Genomic DNA, 22,072 nt, shown 5'->3' on the forward strand with positions numbered 1-22,072 from the left:
GCCCTGCATCTGAGGCAATCTGACCCATTGGAGCTGGTGCCCCACAGAACCCAAGCCCTGAGCATCCTGAGCACAGGGCCTCCCATTAGAGGAGCCCCTCACCACCTTAGCTATGTCTACATCGAAATAAGCTATTTCGAAGAATAACATCTACACGTCCTCCAGGGCTGGTGCTGTCGACGTTCAACATCGACGTTGGGCAACACCACATCGAAGTAGGCGCTGCAGGGGAGCGTCTACACACCAAAGCGGCCCACATCGAAATAAGGGTGCCAGGCACAGCTGCAGACAGGGTCACAGGGCGGACTCAACAGCAACTCGCTCCCTTAAAGGGCCCCTCCCAGACACACTTGCACTAAACAGCACAAGATCCACAGAGCCGACAACTGGTTGCAGACCCTGTGCCTGCAGCATGGATCCGCAGCTGCAGCTGCAGCAGCAGCAGCCAGAAGCCCTGGGCTAAGGGCTGCTGCACACAGTGACCATAAAACCCCGCAGGGGCTGGAGAGAGAGCGTCTCTCAACCCCTCAGCTGATGGACGCCATGGTGGACCCCGCTATTTCGATGTTGCGAGACACAGATCGGCTACACGTTCCCTACTTCGACATTCAACGTTGAAGTAGGGCGCTATTCCCATCTCCTCATGAGGACAGTGACTTCGACGTCTCACCACCTTATCTCGATTCCAACTTCGAAATAGCGCTCGCCATGTGTAGACGTGGCGGGCGCTATTTCAAAGTTGGCGCGGCTACTTCGAAGTAGCCGGCACGCGTAGATACGGTTCTTGGCTCCCAGCATTGCCCACCACACTTTGACATTCCCCCTCAGTTTCTTCCACACCCACCAACCAGTTTCCATCACCCCCTTGTAAATAAAGACATGGCTCATTTTCACAAAACATCTGTTTATTGAGTGGTGTGGGCAGCAGGGCAGGGGCATGGTGAGGAGCGGTGTAGCTGAAGCCCCCAGTGGGGAGGCCCAGTGGAGCGTGTCACTGCTCGCACAGGGTGAAGCTCCCCCTCAGGGCTTCCTGGATGTGTATGACCCCTTGATGGGCCTGCAAGATGGCCGCCGTGCACAGCTGCCCACAGATCCTGGCCAGATGCTAAGCCCGGGCCTCCCACACAGGCCAGGAGGCCTCAACCTTCCCTCCAGTCACACAAGTCCTGCAGCACACAGCATGCAGCCACCACCTGTGGGAGGCAGCACTCCCTGAGGTGCAGGTGTTTGAGGAGACGTGGGAAACGTCCCTTCAGGTGGCCGAAGGCTCCTCGACAGCCGTATGGGCTCTGACCAGCCTGGTATTGAACTTCTGCAGTGAGGGGTCAAGGTGGTCTGTACTGGGCTTCATGAGCCTTGGCAGCAGGGGTTGGTCATGTTCGCCCACCAGGCAGATGGACGTGTCTGTGTCCCTGACCCTGATGGAGCCAGCAGGGAAGATCCCAGCATGCAGCTCCTGGAACAGGCTGGAGTGCCTGAAGATGTGGCATCACGTGCCTTCCCCAACCACCTGAAATTTAGGTGGTCAGTGGTCATGGCCTGCAGGGCCCCCTCCCCAGAAGTATCTTTGGCACCTGATGTAGCTGAACGCTTGATGGTCTGGGGCATGGATGGGGACGTGCGTCTGTCAGTACAACCCCCCACACAGCTGGGGAAGCCCAGAACACCACATCCCCCACTGATGGTGTCCACCTCTGCCAAGGCGGGTGACTCTGTGCAGCAGGTTGCTGTTTATGGCCCTGACCACCTGCAGGTGGAGGGATGAGGCAGGACTCACCAGGGTACCAGGGCACCTGCCAGTCCCCTGACATTCACCCCTTCCCACTTCACCAGGTCAGCCCCCCACTCTCACACCCATGTCTGGCTGGGCTTTGCAGGAGCAAGATGGAGGGAACTGCCCCCCCAGCAGGGGCTGGCATCACCACCCCCAGTTCTGCAGGGACGCCCATTCCATATGTGCCCTGTTGTGTGCGGGTGGCCTGGGAGCACCCTACCCAGAATCACAGAATCAAAGGGCTGGAAGGGACCTCAGGAGGTCATCTAGTCCGGCCCCCTGCTTGAAGCAGGATCAACCCCCACTAAGTCATCCCAGCCAGCACCTTGTCCAGCTGGGACTTAGAAACCTCAAGAGATGGAGAATCCACCACCTCTCTAGGCAACACATTCCAATGCTTCACCAACCGCCTGGGGAAGTAGTTTTTCCTAATATCTAACCTACACCTCTCCCTCTTCAGCTTCTGACCATTACTCCTTGTTCTGCCATCTGACACCACTGAGAACAGTTTCTCACCCTCCTCTTTCGAGCTCCCCTTCAGGAAGTTGAAGGCTGCTCTTAAATCACATCTAAGTCTTCTCTTCTGTAAACTAAACAAACACACATCCCTCATTCTCTCCTCATAGGTCTTGTGCTCCAGACCTTTCATCATTTTTGTTACCCTTCGCTGAACCTGCTCTAGCAAATCCACATCCTTTTTATTCTGGGGGGACCAAAACTAGACACAATATTCCAGATGTGGCCTCACCAGTGCCGAATAAAGAGGAATAACTACCTCCCTAGATCTGCTCGAAATGTTCCTCCTAATGCACCCCAGTATGCCGTCAGCCTTCTTGGCTACGAGGGCACACTGTTTACTCATATCCAGCCTTTCATCCACCATAACCCCTAGGTCCCTTTCCATCATACTGCTGCTGAGCCAGTCAGTCCCCAGCCTGTAACAATGCTTGGGATTCTTCCGCCCCAGGTGCAGGACTCTACACTTCTCCTTATTGAACAGCATCAGATTTCTTCTGGCCCAGTCCTCCAATTTATCCAGGTCCCTCTGGATTCTCTCTCTACCCTCCAACATATCTACCTCTCCCCCTAGTTTTGTGTCATCCGCAAACTTGCTGAGGGTGCAACCCAGTTCCTCATCCAGGTCATTAATAAAGATGTTGAATAACACCGGCCCCAGAACCGAGCCTTGCAGCACTCCACTTGAAACAGACCACCATCCAGATATTGAGCCATTGACCACTACCCATAGAGCACGACCATCAAGCCAGCTTTCTATCCATCTTATAGTCCAAGCATCCAATCCATATTTCCTTAACTTATGGACAAGAATGTTGCGGGAGACCATATCAAAAGCCTTGCTGAAGTCCAGGTGTATCACATCCACCGACTTCCCCATGTCCACAGAACTTCTTACCTCGTCATAGAAGCTAATCAGATTGGTGAGGCAGGACTTGCCCCTGGTGAATCCATGTCGGCTACTTTTGATCACTTTCCCCTCTTCCAAGTGCTTCAAAATGGATTCCTTGAGGATCCCCTCCATTATTTTCTCGGGGATTGAGGTGAGGCTGACAGGTCTATAGTTCCCTGGATTGTCCTTCTCTCCTTTTTGAAAGATGGGCACCACGTTTGCTTCTTCCAGTCATCCGGTATCTCCCCCGATCTCCAAGAAGCTTCAAGATTCACAGCTCCTCGTCTGGCTCCAGCAGCACCGGCCACCCAGCCCCATTCAGCACCAACAGCCCCTCCCTCCCAGAATCAACTGGCCCGCGATGGAGCTGTGTGGAAATTGCTCCACCCAGCATTACAATGCAGCCACCTCTGGGGTGGAACACGACAGCTGCCTCACAGCGCACTGCAGCGCTGCCCCGGAGTCACTTCCCCCAGTGCTGAAACGCAGCCACCTCTGGGGTGGGGCAGAGGCACTATATAACAGCACCCAGCAACGCCGCAGTGCGCTGTAGCATCAGAGTGAGAAAACATTTAATCGGTTCCCCACTGAAATCTGCCATTTCCTGGCTCACTGAGGACCTCACCCTGCACACCCCACTGCAGAGCATCCCCCCCAGGGAGGGGCACTCGGGTCCTCTGCACGCCGGGACTGGGGGGAGTTGGCTGGCCTGGGCAGGACCCCAGCCAGGGAGCCCCCACCCCAGAGCCATAGGCTGGGCTTGGCCCTTCTCCCCGCAGCATGAGGACAGGGGCTGGAGAAGCTCTGCTGAGAGCAGCCGGCCCAGGAGAGCTGGAGGGGGAAAACGACAAAGGCGGGTTGGAGAGCGGCTGAGACCTCAGGGCCCCGACGGCAGAACCCCCCTGCTGCAATGTTGGCCCTGGGGTGCAGAGCCACTGTGGGGATGGGGACCTGCTCCAGGGACACCTGAGTTCCACCAGCCCTGCCCCACGGCCCCCTCTTCCCCATGGCCCCCTCTGCCCCTAACTCCAGTTCCTCTCCACCCCCGACCTCACTTCCTCTCTGACCCTCCTCCAAGTCCTGACCCCCCACCCCTCGAGCTCCCGAGTCCCCCCTGGATCCCTGCATGGCCCCGAGCCAGGAGCTGCACCCACCAGTGCTGCCCTGGGAGATGCGGCACTGGGCAGTCTGGTCCCTGCTCCGCTGGGTGGGCGTGGGGCCCTGGCTGCCTGCCCCAGAGACCGAGGGGCTGCGCAATGGGCACCCACAACCCCACAGAGCCCAGGAGCCTCCGGCAGCCCTGGGAGTGAAAGCTGCCCCCAGCCCCACCAGAGACGCTCAGCCCCCGCCTCAGCCCCAGAGCAGGATCAGCTCCCATCTCTGCGATCAGGAGACCAAGAGCCTGGGGGACTCCCTGACACAGGAGGGGCTGGGTGGGGAGACGGGGGCAGTGGGAGGGACTGGGGGGCACCACAGTTATCTCTCTTCCTTGCAGCTCTCTGCTTGAGACCCGCTCCCCTGCCCCTGGGAGCTTTCTCTTTTCTGAGCGAAAGGAGCCCAGGTCTGGCCGGCTCCCCCACAGCTCATGTTCTCTGCACCTTCCACCAGCCTTGGGCTCTTCTCCGCACCTGCTCCCCCTTCTCCACAGCCTTCTGCAAATGTGGGGCCAGCCCTGGGCACCAGCCCCACGGAGGCTGCTCAGCGCAGAGCGGGGGGAAGGAATTGCTGCTCCTGGCTGGCTCCCAACACCCGGCAGCGCCGCCCACAAGCAGGTTGGCGCTTCTGGCAACAGTCTCACCCTGTTGACTCCTCTGGAGCTTGTGCTCCGCTCTGAGCCCAGATCCCTTTCTGCAGGACTCCTCCCTAGACAGCCACTTCCCCGGCTGGGTGTGACACGGATTGGGCCTTCCTCAGGGGAGCACTTTGCACTTGGCCTTGTTCAGCTTCACCCCATTGACCTCAGGCCGTTTCTCCAGTGTGCCCAGATCATTCTGAATGACGACCCTGTTCTCCCTCCCAGCTTGGTATCACCTACAGACGTAAGCAGCGCACTCTCCACTCCCAGATCCACATCGCCGAAGATACTGAGCAGAGCCTGTCCCAAAACAGATCCCTGCAGAGCCCCCCTTGTTCTGCCCTTCCAGCAGGGATGTGACCCGTCAATAACGACTCTCTGAGAATGGCTGTGCAGCCAGTTATGCACCCACCTTACAGCAGCCCCAACTCAGTTGTATTTGCCTTATGTATTGTTAAGAAGATCATGCCAGAGTGTATCAAATGCCTTACTAGAATCTAGGTACATCAGATCCACCCCATCTCCCTTCTCCACAAGCCTTGTTCCTCTGTTATGGAAAGCTATCCGATTGGTTGGCCATGATTTCTTCCCTAGAAATCCATGATGGCTGTTACCTAACCCTATATGCTTCTAGATGTTTCCAGATGAATTCCTTAATTACTTGCTCCATTATCTTTCCTGGCACAGAAGTTAAACTGACTGGTCTGTAACTTCCTGGGTTGTTCTTATTTCCCTTTGTACAGATGGGCACTTTATTTGCCCTTTTCCAGTCTCCTGGAATCTCTCTCAACTTCCAAGACTTTCAAAGGTGATAGCTAAAGGCTCAGATACCTCCCCTTTCAGCTCCGCCAGTATTCTAGGAGGCATTTCATCAGGTCCTCGTGACTTGCAGACATTGAACATTTCTAGGTCATTTTTAACTTTTTTTTTTATTTTATCTTCTAAACCTGCCCCCTCCCAACGAGCTTTCACCATGTCAGGTATTTCTCCATCAGACTTCTTGGTGAAGACCAAAACAATGAAGTCATTCAGCAGCTCTGCCACTTCCAAATTTCTTGATATTGTTCCTCCCTCCTCACTGAACAATGGGCCTACCCTGTGCTTGGTCTTCCTCTTGCTTCTAATATACATCTGGTAGGCCTGGCGGTACAACTAGCCCTTTCTCACCTCCTTCTGACCTCAGTATCAGGGCACCCTCACACGTCTCCCTGTCAGCATCCCACATGGGATCATCAGGAGAAAGGGGGTAGTAAGGAAAACAGCTTCTCATAGTCCAACCCGGGAAGGACACAGTTCACAGAGGTGAACCTTCAGTGAAACATCTCTCCTTGGACACTGTATTTTCCTTTGACATTTCCAATTTTCAGGTTTGAGAATCAGGACCAGACTTTCACTAAATGGAGTCCTTTGTTTGTTTTTTCCATGAATTATAAACCAGGGGAGACCATTCTGCCTTTTGTATTTCAAAAAAACTTAGACATTTTAAATGTTGGGGTAATTTGGCAACAAGAGTTTCACTTCCCATTTTCCAGACAGGACAAAGTGTTTCAAAACAATAAAAAAATTCAGTCTCGTTGTGAGAAATTCAATGAAATGTTTATGAATTTCCCTTCACTTGCGTCTCCCCCCACCGCCCCAATTTTGACTCACTCGACTTCTCAGTCTCTAGTTTCTCCAGTGGTGAGAAAAGCTGCTCTTCTGTACAGTTTTTCTCAAGGCTCCTTTCACCTCTTTGTTCCTCAGAGTGTAAATTATGGGGTTCAACGCTGGAGAGACGATTGTGTTCAAAAGGGAAATCAACAGGTCACTCTCTGTAGTGGAGCCAGTGTTGGGTACCAGGTAGGTGATAATGACAGTAACATAGGACACAGTCACCACCGTGAGGTGGGAGGAGCAGGTGGAGAAGGCTTTACGCCTTCCCTCTGCCGATGGCAGCTTGAGGATGGTGGAAATAAAGCGGGCGTAGGACAGGAGTGTCAACAAGAAAGGACACAGGGTGAACACAACTGTCACCGTGAGACCTACAGCCTCAATCTGCGACGTGTCGGCACATGCCATGTTCAGCACTGGTGGGAAGTCACAGAAGAAGTGCTGGATGCGGTTGGATCCACAGAAGGGCAGGCTGAAGATCCACATAGTCAGAGGAACTTCTACCGAGATGCCAGCAGCCCATGAAGCCCCCACGAGCAGAGCACATGCCTGGCCACTCATGATGGTTGTGTAGTGCAGGGGATGACATATGGCCACGTAGCGGTCGTAGGCCATGGCTGTGAGGAGGCAGCATTGTGTGAGGCCCGTGATGGCATTGATGTACATCCCTGCTGCACAAGCTGCAATGGAGATGGTCTTTTCCTCCACCAGGAGGTGAGCCAGCAGCTGAGGGACCACACTGCTGGTGAAGCAGATTTCCGAGGCAGACAGGTTCACCAGGAAGAAATACATGGGGGTGTGGAGGGAGGGGCTCAGCTTTATCAGCAGGATAACCAGCAGGTTCCCCATCAGGGTGAGCAGGTAGATGACCACAAGCACCACAAACAGAAGGATTTGCAGCTCCTTAAGGTACGAGAACCCCACCAGGACGAACACATCAGATATAGTCTGGTTCCCTCCAGGGTCGCTCTTGGAAGAGGTCATCTGTAGGGGGACAAAGGGACTGGGTCTGAGGCACATCAGAAATGTGACTGCAAATTAAACCATTTGTCCTGGTTTCCTTCCTGTTCGGACCCTTCTGACTAACACCTGCTGAAATTTCTCTGAAAATAATAGCGACTGACCCAGCCTTGCTCAAGGCTTTAAGCAGAGTCAGGGACATTTGGTTCATGTGCTCGAGGGGTTGACTGTCTGGTTCTGGCTCTTTGAAGTCAGGTTTCTCTTGGCTCCTCACTCTCGCTGGGTTGAGATGATCACTGTCTTCTCCTGTGCGTATGAAGGTGAGTATCCCGGAGTTCTTCATTTTCATCTGATGGAAGAGCCGCTTGTCTCTGTCTGTGTGTTTCCAGTCCATGTTGTCTGTTTGTTGCATTTCCAACAGCTCTCAATTGGGCCGTTCTGTGTGAATGGGATGGAGCTGGACCTGACGGGGGTCTAATTCCCTCAGTGAATGTGGCGCTGTGTAAGTTGTGTCACTTCCAGTGGGAAAGTGCATTTCCTGCTCTGCGTCTCTGCTGTCTCGCTGGTCTGAAAGGCGTGGTGAGAAGGAACGGTGTGGTAGGTTTAGCCCATTGTTGTGGATCAGCCTGGTGCAGCCCAGGGGTGAAGGTAACAGCTGTGTGTTTGACGTACTCTTGCATGGCCACCCCCAGCCCTCGGGGGGCTCCCCGTGGGCTGTGTGAGATATGTCAGTGTGGGCTGGAAGCGGGTGTCTGAAGGCAGTGGGGAAGGGAGTGCTGGGGCTTGGGATGCTGGAAGGGTTGGGGTGGGTGGTGGAGAACGGGGAGGAGGATCTGGAAGGGTCTGGGACCAGGGCAGGGGGCAGAGGGTGCTGCAGTGAGGGCAGGGGGCTGTGGGGGAGACCTCTAAAGAGGATGGAGAGAGGCTGTTCTCAGTAGTGACGGATGGGAGAACAAGGAGCAAGGGTCTTACATTACAGTGGGGGAAGTCTAGGTTGGATATAAGGAAAAATGATTTCACCAGGGGGTGGTGCAGCACTGGAATGTTTTACCGAGAGAGGTGGTGGAACCTCCATCCCTAGACATTTTTAAGTCACGGCTTGACAAAGTCCTGGCTGGGATGATTTAGTTGGGGGTGATCCTGCTTTAGGCAGGGGGCTGGACTCAATGACTTCCTGGCTTCCCTTCCAGCCCTGGCATTCTACGATTTACTCACCACTGAGAATAAGGTCTGGGGAGATTCTTGTCATTGAAAGCTCAGTGATAAGTTCAGTGCTCTTCAGGTCACCCAGACAGTCCCTGTAGAAATAGGACACCACGCAATAAATTAACAAAGCACACATAGTGTAACGAAAGGGCTCAGATAAATTTAGCTATGAGAGACCCCCTCTCAATTAGTGGGCTTCTGTGATGGAGTGGGGGAGTGCATGTGAGACTCAGGCTGGATGTGTGTGTGACAGGCAGAGTAGCGCCCGGGGGCGAAGGATGACCTTCTGGGGCTGTAACCTAAGCTGGCAGGTAACACCTCTGACCTGAACAAAGAGCAGGGGGAAGAGTAACAGAGAGGGAGCTGTGCTAGTCCATATATTATCAAAACAAAAAAGCCGTCAAGTAGCACTTTAAAGACTAATAAAATAATTTATTAGATGATCTTTCGTGGGACAGACATATGTCTGTTGGGCAGAAAACAGACATAAAAATGCTCCAGATCCACAAACCGGTTTGTCAACATTTTAATGGATTGGGCCATTCTGTTAATGAGTTTGTGTGTTACTGAAGAAAAATTTTTGCACCACTCTTGAAAGGGAGACAGCCGAGCTGTTTTTTACATTCAAATTCAGCACATTAACACGTGGTTTGAACTGGGATGGGAACTTTCTGAGTCACTATAGGGGTTGGTCTGCATACTTGGCTTAATCTAATTCTTGACCTTCCCCTCCCACCCCCACCCCTCTACTCTCTGATTTGCTCACCTTGATCATTTTTTTCTGATTTGTCCTCCTTGATGACTGTTTTTCGTTCTCTGTGCCTGAAATATTGAGTCTGTTCTTACGGGTTTGGTCTGGAGAAGTGGGTCTGTCCCACGAAAGCTCACCTAATAAATTACTTTGTTAGACTTTAAAGTGCTGCTTGACTGCTTTTCTGTTTTTAAACAGCAGGGAGGAGCTGAGGTGGGTTTGCATCGGAGGCAGCAGTTCGAAGCTGGGGGAGAGAGATTTGGGAGGCAGCCAGCCTGGCTGAAGGGGGAGCTACTCCCCAGCTGGGGCACCCTCGGGCTCCTCTCCCGAGGAGGGGTTGGAATGACTGTCTCTGCCTCATGTACTGACCCCTCTGTGCTGAGCTGGGCTCTCTCTCCTCATAAACTTCCTGTTCTACCTCCTGAGTGAGAGTCACTCCTGCCTGCAGAGGGGGTGCGGAGCTTGGGGACCCCTGAACACTGTCACAGCTTCACCTCCAGAACATGTGCCAGGGTTATATTCAAAGTGGACATTCTCATCAGAAGAGATCAGATGGAGCCCACCCAGCCGACTCTGCTCAAATTCATAAACAGCACACACCTTATGCAACAACAGTTACACTCAGACTCAGTCGATAATGATGATGATGATGTGGAGGAGGAGGAAGTCTGAGGAGCAGAGTGGAGAAAAGACAAGAGATGTGAGAAGAAAAAACACCAACAACACAACCACAAAAAGAATCAGGCGCGCATGGGGGAGGAGGTGTGGGGCTCATCTGTCACTCTGCTGGGCACTGTGGAATGAGGGGACCAGAACTTCACCTTGTGCCAATGACCCCCACACCCTGAAATCCAGCGCTTGGCCTCACCCCAGAGAGATAAATTAGCTAAATTCTGAATGCAATGACAGATTCAGACAGACAGACAGACAGACAGACAGACAGACAGACAGACAGACACTCAGGTTCTCCACACACATATATGGAAAATTCAGATGAAGGAGCCAGTGAGGTGATTTGGCTCCCGTTGCAGAGTGGGGCACAACACTGAGGGTTGCAGTGGGAGGATGGCTGGGGGCTGAAGGCTCCTTTTCCCTACCTTGTTCAGGATGGGCGGTTCCCTCTCCCAGCTGCTGCTGGTGCTGGATGTGCTGAAGGAAACAGGTGTGTTTATTACATTCACTGGCTTCTGGGACCAAGTCCCTCAGGCCAAATTTCTTGCCCTGTTCCCCAGAGGAAAACAACACTGCCTCAGGCTGCAACAAACAAAAGTCACTCAGAGAATCGGTTTGTAGGAAGTTGTATCATCGTCATCCTCATCTTCACCTGTATTTTCTAAATTAAAATCTTTCTGAGATTCGCTCTCCTGGTAAATTATTTGACCTGTTTTGCCTACAAGGAGGACTCATTTTTCCCAGGAAGACACCCCAGAGTCGGGGCAGGGACAACCCTCAGGGCTCACGGCTGCAGTTTCCTGATGCTCCGACTCTTGTCTCAGAGCCATGATGAGAGCCCAGGAGCTCTGACTCCCACCTGCTCTAACCATTACACCCCACTCCTCTGCCAGAGACGAGAACAGAACCCAGGAGTCCTCACTGCCCAGACCCACTGCCCAGACCACAGGACCAGATTCCCACTGACCCCAGGGGCAACCAGGGCCACCGCTGCTAGGACCCAGGTCTTGGATGGGGTAGAGCGATGAAGGCTCACGTCCCCCCTGCCACCACACGCTGGAGAGGGAGGGAACCGGTGGCTTTAAGCCCCACTGTGCGCCCCTGAGTCTGGGGAGAGTGACTGAGGCAGAGATTGTCCAAGTGACCTAGGTGGTTTGGGCACCTGTTATTAACAGGAAATGGAAGCGGGTGCTCAAATCCCCTGGGCAGCTCTGAACTGGCACCTGAGATGTGTGCGGAGCTGCTGCCGCTCTCGGGGCCAGGCGGGGATCTGGGCTCAGATTCTCCTGACTCCTGCGGCTCCATCCCGCGAGCTGGGCGGATTGACTCAGATGGGGCAGCGAGTGGTCCGGTGGCACCTGAGAGACTGACAGCGACGAACTCAGTGGGCAGAACCCGTTTCCCAGCTCAGACGAGCCCCACGGGGGTTTTGCTCCGAAAGCTGCTCACGTGTGTGTGCGCAGGGCTGATTTCCTACGGGCGGGGACAGCGCTCACACCCCGAACCGCCCCCCTGCCAGAACTCACACCCCAAACCGCCCCCCCAATCCCCACCGGAACTCATGCCCCATTCCACCCCCCCATCCCCCACCCCCCACCAGAACTCCTGCCACAAACCGCCTCCCTGCCCCCCACCGGAACTCACACCCCAAACCGCCCCCCCGACTCCCACGTGGCTTCACCCCTCCACAGCCCCACCCCTCGCTCTAAATTAATGTGCCCCCAGTGTGTGTGCGTGTGCGTGTGCGTGTGCATGTGCATGTGAACGTGTGTGTCTGTATGTAAGCACGGATGTGTTTATGTCTATATGTGTCTCTGCGTGTGTGTGTGTGTTGGTGTCTGTGTGGCTCATCTCTTCCCCCCGGCCCCAATCTGCGCCCCCCCACCAGCTTTACTCGCCCCCAGCCCTATAACTCCCGGAGCGGCTGGTGCAGCCAGGGGAAAAGCGCCGCGCCAGGCGGGGGCCGGACTCGTGGGGCGGGAGAGGGGCTGTGGGTGTGGCTCCGCTTAGCTCCGCCCCCCACTGGCCCCCGCCCCCACGGCCGTGCTGTGAAGGGGTGTGTCTGTGTGTCTGTCTGTGTGTGTCTGTGTCTCTGTGTGTGTGACTGTGTGTGTCTGTGTGTATGTGTGTGTGTGTGTGTGTGTCTGTGTCTGTGTGTGTGTGTGTGTGTGTGTGTCTGTGTCTGTGTGTGTGTCTCTGCACACCGCAGGCTCCCCCAGGGGCAGACCCCTCCTGCTCGGGGATGGCAGAGAAGGGCAGGGCAGGGCAGGGCAGGGCAGAGCGCTGGGTTCTCCTGCAGGCTCCCTGCCTCCCGGGGGCAGCGCCGCCTGGCGCCAGCTCCGCCGCTCGGCTGGTGCCGCCTGGTCCCTCCAGACTCCCTCTCCCAGCGCTGGGTTTCCCTCCCTGGGACTCAGGCGCAGGCGGCAGTTCTGCCCCTCCCCTCCCAGCCCCACTGGCCGGGCTGGGCCGGGGCTGGGTCCTTCCCCCCGGCCAGGCTGCGCCCACCCGCCCCCCTGCTCCTTCCAGCCCCTCCGCGTCCGCAGGCGCCAGCTCCGCTCTGGGCCGCACCGGCCTGGGCTCCTCAGCGCTGGGGCAGGTTTCCCTGGGTGTGGGCACAGCCCCCCGCCCCGCCCCGCCCCAGCCCCTCGCTCACAGGACCGGGGCACCTTGGCCAGGCAGAGCTGGAGTCTCTGCGTCTCGCGGCAGGGACACGCTCCGGCCGGCTCAGCCACATCCTCCCCAGTGGGGGGAACCCCCGGGGGGCATCTGCTTGGCCGAGCGGAGGAGATTCTCCCTCTGGCCAGCCCAGCCCAGCCCAGCCCAGCCCAGCTGTGTTCAGCGCACATGGGCCGGGGAGCCTGATGATGCCTTAAAGCTGATGGGCCCCAGTCTGTGATCCCAGGGCCTACGGCTGCGGCTGGGCTCGACAGTGCCCCTGGGGGTTTGTTCAGCCCATTGGCAGCACTGACTGGGAGCAGGGAGTGCGACCCCCTGGGCAGCTGGGCAGAGAGGCCGGGCGTGTGGGTGGGAAATACGGAGATGGACGGGCAGAGGGGTGTGTGGGCATTGCCAGACACACACGACAGCTGGGCAGAGAGGCCGGGCGTGCGGGAGGGAAATACGGCGATGGACGGGCAGAGGGGTGTGTGGGCATTGCCAGACACACACGACAGCTGGGCAGAGAGGCCGGGCGTGCGGGAGGGAAATATGGCGATGGATGGGCAGAGGGGTGTGTGGGCATTGCCAGACACACACGACAGCTGGGATTGACGTTGATGACGACTTGGAGGGCAGATGAGGGTGTGAGTTCCAGTGAGGGGTGCGGGGGGCTTATCCCAAACGCACTCCTGCTTGTAAAGCCGACAGACCGTCGTCCTCAGCAGGTGGCAATGAATGTGGAATTTTAGGAAGTAAAGTCATGAGCCTCTGTCAGATGAATAGGTGCCGCCTGCCTCTGAGCTAAGGCTGTAATGCCAACGTCAATGACCTCTCGAGGTCCCTTCCAGTCCCAGTGTTCTCTGATTCTGTGATTCGCAGTGCGGCCAGCGCCTCTGCGACACACTGAGATCAACTCTCAATCTGCTGCGCTGCAGTTTGAACCCGCAGCCTCTTGTCCTGCCCTCTGGGGCAACAGAGCCATTTTTGAGACAATGAAATGGAACACACAATGGAGTGGGATGTGGCCACCCACAAAGAGGGAAACCCATCAAACAGGACGTTGCTCTCTGGTTACTGGTCATAAACCCCCATGACTCTGGGCTTCACTGCTGCAGAGCTTCTGTGTCAGTCAATGAACAGTGACCAGTTTTTCAGTATTCTGGGCGGGTCTAACTGGGACACTTTTAAGCTCTGAACAGGGCAGGCTGGAGGTCCCAGGAGACGGCGGCGTTGGCAGCCATCACAGTGACACGTCCCTTGTGTTTTTCTCCCCAGAGTCTCTTTCTTTGAGGCTCACAGAAGGGAGCGGTGGGCACAAAATCGGGGTCACTGACTTCTGGGTCAGCGTGTCTGTGATTGACTGAGCGCGCTCTTACCAGAGCCTGTGTTACACCAGGAGGGGTTTTTATTGGGACTGATTCAGTCTTTCTGCGTCTGCTTTGTACCTTCTCCCCTCGGCATTTGTTGTTCTCGGTTATCGTGACACCTGCTGAACTCTCACTCACGTCCCGTAGTTACATTCACCGCACAGGACATTTTGTGGTCCACACGCTCCCACTCGACTCTGTCCCGTGGGTTTGGTATCCCGTGTGGGATGAAGTCTGGGCCTGGGGTGGAGGGATCTGGGGGGCTGGGTGGGAGAGCTCTGCACAGCTCTATCGATGACGTCTATTCACTGAGAAATGCTGTTCTGGGCCAGTTTTATGCAAACCAAAGAGCCTGTTTCGTTTTGCTTTGACCTCCAGACATTTTGACCAATGCGAGGAGGAGGCCAGCGGAGGAGAAGCCTTTCTGATGGTCTTTCACGTAGACATTACAGCTCTGCTCTAAATGCTGGGAGACATTCAGTTGTTCCCAGCGCTAAGCACACGGGATACACCCCCGCAGGCCATGTCAAATGCACTCAGCCAACCATTCCCCAGGCTGTGTTAACCTTTCCCCTTCGGCTCAGAGAGAGACGAGGTCACCAGCTGATACTGCTAGGACCTAAATTGATCTTCTCTCGTTTGCGAGGGCGTCTGGGGAGTTTTCCACCCGCTGCGGCAGTTTGCCTCTGGGAATTCCTTTGTGACAAAGCCCTGTTCCATGACAGGCAGGAGACGGCCAACAGTTCGGGTCACTCCCAGTTCCTGTTGTAACCAGGTTTTGATGGTCTGCAAGTCCAGTCGCTCCCGCGTGAAAGAACCTCGACTCTGTCTGCAAGTGGTTAAGTCCTCAACTCCACTGGCCATTGGCAACACAAGCTCTCTGCCTAGGCCCACGTGGGGCTCCCTGTCACTCTGCCCGTTACTGTGCCGCACACCCCCTGTGTTTCCTTGTCTCACACACACACACTGTGCTGCACACTCTCTGTGTTTCCTTGTCTCACACACACACACACACCATGTCTGTGCTGGCGGGCAGGGCAGGGTAGGGAGCTGCGCTAGACGGCCCTTCAGGCTGGTCCAGTGTGGCCAAACTTCCCTTCTCCCCCCCAGGCCATTCCCTGTGCTGTCCGTCGGCGCCAGGTTCCCCGGGGTTACCTGGAACTGGGCTCCACGGCCCCTCTGGTGCCCGAGGCTGGGCTGCCTCTCCCGCCGGGCTGCTGTGGGGAGCTCCCAGGCGGGCACCCACCCAGCTGCAGCGACACACAGGTTCTCGGCGCACACCCGGCGTAACCCACGCCTGGCCCAGCGCCAGCCCCTGACTAGGGACGGCGCCTGCCCCTCCCGGCCCTGCTCAAAGCGCCGACCCCTGTGCACTGGGGCCCAGCTCTGCCTCTCCCTGTCTGTGGCGCGGAGCAGCCCAGGCGCGTGAGCAGCCGGGACGCTGCCCGAGAGATCAGACTGAGGTGACACGGCTGAGGGGACGCTGCACACACAAGCCGGGGGCAAACCCCCAAGAGGCGCAGGGAGTGCCAGGCCCCGGGGAGATGGGCTGTGGATTAGCAGGTCTCCCCCGCCCGAGGAGATCCGGCACCTGGCAGAAGGGCCAGGCACGAGCTGCAGCTGGTTTGCGCTGTGGGTGTCTCAGGTGCCCACAGACAGGCTGAAATCCCCTCGGGGGGTCCGGCCCGGCCCCACTCAAGCCTTTTGTCTCAGCTCTGCCCAGGAGTCCTCTCGTGTGGGCCGCGAAGAGGAGCTGAGGAGCTGAGTCCCTCCCTTTGAGAGCTTCAGCGCAGGGCAGGGACACTGTTCCCAGCCGTGGGGCTCAGACCGGCGGGGAACCCGATTTCCTCACCCGGCGCCCGGAGTTCTGGGGTCTCCTCACCCGCCCGTGCAGACTCCCAGCTGCTGTTATTTCCAGGCGCTGGGGGGTTCCCGGGAAGGCTCACCCGGGGGTACAAGTGTTTCTCAGGCCCATCGTGTTCCCAAAGGCTCGTTACCCTGAATGGCTCCTTCCTAATGAGCTGTCAAAACACAACATCCTCCCTTGTGGGCCTGAGCAGGGGAGCTGGGCTGGGCTGGGCTGCAGCCTCCCAGGAAACCAGCCGGCCTGGAGCACCCGACAGACTGGCCGTGTTCCTGATTTGCATAACGAGCTTTCCTGGGTCAGACCCACTTCTTCAGCCTGTCAGCTCCGGGGCAGACAGCCAGGCCCAGGCTGTGGGCAGTGGGGGGTGGGAGGAGGAGGGGAAGCAGAGGGAGACACCTGTCACTCAGGGGCCCAGGAGAAGAGGTAAATTCAGAGAGGTGGGACGGGGCCGTTCCTGCCAGTATCAAAGCTGGGAAATGGCCCTGGTAACGCGTCCCAGAGCTGAGAGCTTTGTTCAGCCCCAGGGGAAATGTGCCCAACGTGGAAGCGAATTCCCCTCCCGACGTCTCCCTCCCTCATCTCGTGGCAGAATTATTTGTTTAACAATTAATCGCAATTGTCGATGTGGTTAAAATATGAGTCGGGATGAGGTGAGGAGGGGACCCGGCCCCAGGTCTTGTGGGAGGTTGGAAGGACCACAGGGGTCGGGGCTGGGCTGTGGTGCTTGGCCCAACCTGGGGTGCGCCTGGGAGAGGATATGGGGGTTGGGGTGATGCGCTGGCCAGGCCTGGCCCCAGCTTCCAGGGGAACGAGGAGGAGCCGTGGGGGCTGACTCTGCACTCAGCCGGGGGCTGGGGGTGTAGGCCCAGCCGAGGGAGAGCTGGGGGACCAGGGTGGGACCTTGCAGGGGGCCAGGGCTGGGCTGTGCTCTGAATTCCAGGGGCGGGGGTGGGAGTGAGGAGGCTGGGACTGGGCCACAGCCTAATGACAAGGGCCATGGGGCCCTGGCCTGGTCCCCTGCTGTGGGGCGCTCTGGGGCTGAGCAGCAGCCTGAGCTGGGCATGGAGATGGGGCAGAGCTCCCCTGCCCGGCCCAGGGAAAGTGCCAAAGCTGCCAAAGGGCCACTCGCGTTTTATCAACATTTAGACAGTCGCAACCACTGGGGAATCGGGGACTTGAACACACACGAGTATTTCGGTGGACTCTTAACTTTGTCAACCCTCATGTACCCCCAGGGGATGGGCTGCTCGGAGCTGGGCCCTGTGGGTATTCGGTGAAAGCAGCGTTAGCTGTGTCATGTCACCTGATACTGCGGCTCGTGAGTTGCAGTGAGTTTTCAGTGGCATGGGCCAAGCTGTTCCCGGATGTAACCCCCCTCTTGTCAGTGTGGTGACCCCAGGGTGTTCAGAAAAGCCTTTTGTGTGACTTCACACACAGAGATACACATCTCACAGCGCTGGAAGGGGCCTGTGGAGGCCATGGAGTCTGGTCCCTGCCCTCCGAGCCAGACCAAGGGCCAGTCTTTCTTTTTCTGCCCCAGATCCCTAGACAGCCCCTCAAGGACTGAGCTCACACCCCTGGGTTTAGCAGCCAGGGCTCAAACCACCGACCTCTCGCTCCCCATTCATGTCACTGGATTTTACAGTTCTTATAGTTCCATAGTATCTACTCGGCTCACTGGATGGACACGAGGGATTGTCCATGCTCGTCTGCGCCAGAATGAAAACTTCAGTTTGATTGTATCACAGAGGGAGCCGTGTTACTCTGTATTGCCGAGAGCAACAAGAAGTCCTGGGGCACCTTATAGACTAACAGATATTTTGGAGCATAAGCTTTGGTGGGCAAAGACCCACTTCATCAGGTGCACGAGTCAGTGAGTTTGATTGTGGAGTTGGTCTGGGTCCTTCTGGTGTCTCTTTGCCTCCACCTGGGACTTACGTTCCAAGCCAGGGCAGTGCAGGGCTAATGACACCGGGTCATTAAACTGTGGTGATCCTGCATTCAGAGGGAACACTTGCCCAATGGGCTGAATAAATCACACAATCCCTTCAAAGGTGCTGGAGAGCCCAATTAATGCACCTGGAGGTCCCAGGAGGGTGTAGCTGGCTACATTAAAGCAGAGCTCCTGTGGCGGGTGGGTGGGCGGGTGGGGTAATACAAAGGAAGCCCCTCAGGACAGGAGGAAGGAAGAATAGTGAGAGAGAGGTGGCCCTGTTAGCCTGTATTCTACCAAAACAAACCAGCAGTCGTGTGGCACTTTAAAGACTAACAGAATAATTTATTAGGTGACGAGCTCTCGTGGGACAGCGTCTGAGTGGCTAGAATTGCTGATTGTATCTCGCAGGGAGGGAGAGGTCGAGCTCGAATGGGACTTGGCCTGGTCTCCTGAGATGGGAGCTCCATCAGAGATGCCAGGAACAAGGAAGTTTCCAGAGGGAGGTTCTACACTGGGCTTGTCCCTGGAGGTTGAATCGGGGCTGAAGAGTCTCCTGAGTCTTGCCTGGGGGAGAAGGATTCCAGGGAACGTCCCGGAGGGCCGGTGACTTTGGAGGAGGTGGGCCTCTGCCAGGACATAAAAAGGCCGAGGTGGAAGCTGCTCTGGGAGGTGAGGGAGTGATTCTCCCAGCGCGTGAGAGAAGGGACGTAGAGCTAGTTAAGCTCTGGCCCATGGAGGGCAGAACAATCTCTGTTCTGTTCTACTCTTTGTTTTACCTCCCCAGTGATGGGAAAGACTCTCCTGGCTGGAGGCCAGGACATACGAAGAGTGGACAGGTAACAGCCCTGTGTTGCACGTCCTTGAGCGACAGAGGAGAGGCCGTAAGCGGCCACGCATGCTGGTGAGCCCCTCTTCTGTAGTTCCCCTTTGTACAATGGCCCTGCCCCCTGAGGCCAACCCACTGCTCAGTCTGAACTCCAGAGGTGTGGAAGTGTCTCACAACCAATCACCTGGCTGGTGCATCAGCTGTGTCTGCCCTGCAGGGCCAGTCTGCACTGGGAGGAGATCCCGCCATTGAGGGATGTGAAAAACTTCATGTGCTGAGGGTCACGGTTAGATCAGCCCAACTCCAGGCGTAGCTGCAGCTGGACCAGCAGAAGAATTATTCCATTAAACCCCACAGTTGTCTGCATCCACACAGAAGCCACCCCTTGTAAATCAACCCACGCCATGTCGTGTTTGTGGGGTTGGGGTGCCAAGTTGGGAGGAATGGTAGGGATGGGTGCTGCTGACACCCCCATTGGGGTAGCCCAGTGGACAGAGTCGGTGCTCCCCTGGGGTGAAGCCCTTGGTCAGGGCCTCGCCAATGCATGCAGCCCCCATGGTGCATGGCTGCTGGTAGGCCTGGCCCAGCCATTCAGACTCGGACTACCACAAGGGCGGAAAGAAATCCCCCTTTGTCTCACACAAAGTGTCCAACACACAGCATGCTGCCATGATGAGCAGGGTTTTGTGCTCCCCAAGGTCCAAGTGGGAGAGGAGGGATTGGAAGTGTCCCTGGAGGCACCTCCACACCCCAGTTCTGCGGGGATTCCAGCCGGACTGGTCTATCACTGGAGCGAGGTGGGCTGTGAGAGAATGGGGTTGGGGGGGTGAGGGAACGTCCTTGGCCTCCTTTGAGGTGGATCGGGCCCTTCCTTGCGATGTGGGTTCTTGGATTCTCCCAGTTTTGAGACACTCTCTCTGGACGCCCCTTCTGGTTCCCCCATTAAGTGCTGTCAGTTCTGGTTTTGCCCCTGGTCCCCCCATCTGGCCCTGCGCACTCCCACCTCTCTCTGGTACTGGGGTTCCCATCTGGGATGTACACGCTAATATGTCCAGGGACACCCTTTAGGAACTGGTCCATCTGCACTGGGAGGGGCAACGTGTGCAGGTGTCAGTCTTCTCTCCGGAGATCCACGTTCTCCGGCTCTGAGCCGCCGTGTGGGCGTGTCTGGGAAACATCAAGTTCTGCTGCTACCTGAGGGCTGTGAAACAGCAATGGGCCTGCTTGGGAGTGAGACCCATCACCCGTCTGGCCTCTTGCTTCAGCCGTTCATAATCATTTATGGCATCGTCAGACATGCCAGCTGCCGCTCCTCAGCTGTGTCTGCAATTGCATTCCGCTTTTGAAAGAGGTATGCAAATGAGGTTAATTGAAATGCAAATGAGATACAAATTTGCATATGTGACATCTCATTTGCATATTCTTAGTTCAAAACAGCTTCTTTCGAAGGAAGAAGACCAGTGCAGACACTGCTCTTTCGAGAGGAAACCCCATCTTCGAAAGAATCCTTCTTCCCATAAAATAAGGATATGCAAATGAGGTGGTCTATATGCAAATGCAAACCTCATTTTCATTTTTTATTTCCTTCATTTGCATACCTCTTTCAGAAGAGGGATGTAAATGTAGACACAGCCCTAGTGAGGGACCAGTGATCTGAGATCTTGATTCTACCATGTGCTCATCTGTGGGGAGGTTGTGCCACTGGCCGGCCCTCACAAAATGCAGGAAGAAATCCTGTACTTTATCCCCCACCTGGTAACTGGGGAATGCCTCGAGGTGGTGAGCAGAGCTCGGAGCAGGGCTGTTAGGTGGTGTCCCTGGAGCATCCTGCCTTTGAGCTTTCTCCAGCTGAACTGTGGCCTCTGCTTCTGCTCGGGTGCATTTTACCTCTTCACACCTCGGCTGCAGGAAGCACTCCGTCGCCTCCTTTGCTGGAGGTCTGCCTCCCTCACGACATTCTCCCACCCTGAGAACAACGATAAATGAATAACAACCAATACAAATGATAACCTCATTGTGTCTGACGTAATAGTTCCCTTCTATTTACATATCTGTATGCCCAGAACTTCTTGTGGCCTGGATTCCTCAAGCCCTGTTCAGGATTTTAACGTCTCTGTCTCCCACCTCTGGCCACACAAAAGAAAACCATTCAGCAGGTGATTGCTTCAGGTAAGAAGGAACCAATCCCCTTCTCATTGGCTCACCTGACGCTCACCGGGTTTGCCCCTTTCCAAGCGTTCATTCATGACCAATGGTTTCTGGAAACAGCCAGCTGAAGAACAACACTTCTCAGAGCCCCTTTGACCTCCTTGTTCCTGAGGCAGTAGATGACAGGGTTGAGCAAGGGAGTCAGGACGATGTAGAAGACAGAGAAGATTTTGTGGAGGACCTTTGGAGTGTTGGCTGCTGGAACCATGAAGACGGTGATCACAGTCACATAGAAAATGACCAGCACGATGAGGTGGGAGGAGCAGGTGGAAAAGGCCTTTTGCCTCCCGGTGGCAGACGGGATTCTCAGGATGGCGGCAATGATAAAAATGTAGGACGTCAGGGTGAGCAGAAAGGGCACAAATACCCCTATGACAGCCACGACAGCTGTCACCATTTCCACAGTGCTGGTGTCATCACAGGACAGCTTTATCATAGATGAATAATCACAAAAGAAATGGTCTATTTCTTTGGACCCACAGAACGTTAATTGCCAGAAGAAACTGTTTGCAATGGCGCAGAGCAGAAAGCTGCTTATCCAGCACCCTCCCGCTATCTGGCAACAAAGCCGGCCATTCATCAGAGCAGCGTAACGGAGGGGACGGCATATCGCTAAATACCGATCGTAAGACATGGCCGAGAGCATCACGGTTTCTGTAGTTGACAAGCCACCATAGATAACCAATTGCCCGACGCAAACCTTGGCAGAGATGGTTCTGTCCCTAGACAGGAGACTGGCCAGCAGCGGAGGCAGGAAGGCGGAGGTGTAACAGACCTCCAGGAAGGACAAGTGCCCCAGGAAGTAGTACATGGGGGTGTGAAGGTGGTGGTCAGCTATAACTAACACGATGGTGAGGCTGTTCCCAGCCACAGTTGCAATGTAGATGAGTAGAAAGAGCAGGAAGACAAGAGGCTGCAGCTCAGGGCCATTCCCGAATCCTAAGATGATGAATTCCGCGATGGGCGTTTGATTTCTTCCTTTTATTTTCTCCAT

General features: G+C 55.8%; 1 protein-coding gene across 1 annotated transcript; it reads right to left on the bottom strand.

Moving 5' to 3' along the window:
* Positions 1–6,642: 6,642 nt before the first annotated feature.
* Positions 6,643–22,072, bottom strand: LOC142004469 (olfactory receptor 10A4-like). The gene is made up of 2 exons (XM_074982114.1): positions 21,699–22,072; positions 6,643–7,594 (listed from the first exon to the last, which is right to left on the bottom strand). The coding sequence occupies exons 1-2, from the start codon at positions 22,070–22,072 to the stop codon at positions 6,643–6,645; spliced, it is 1,326 nt and encodes a 441-aa protein (XP_074838215.1).

This window comes from Carettochelys insculpta, chromosome 32 (genome assembly GCF_033958435.1).
Source record: "Carettochelys insculpta isolate YL-2023 chromosome 32, ASM3395843v1, whole genome shotgun sequence".
NCBI classification, from domain to species: Eukaryota; Metazoa; Chordata; order Testudines; family Carettochelyidae; genus Carettochelys; species Carettochelys insculpta.

What these genes read in the sequence shown, in the direction of transcription:
- LOC142004469 (XM_074982114.1), bottom strand. Translation starts at nt 22,072, where the DNA reads ATGGAGAAAATAAAAGGAAGAAATCAAACGCCCATCGCGGAATTCATC. An exon ending in TCGGCCATGTCTTACGATCG is followed by an intron (nt 7,595 to 21,698) that starts GTATTTAGCGAT and finishes CTCTTCCAAGAG; the next exon opens with CGACCCTGGAGGGAACCAGA.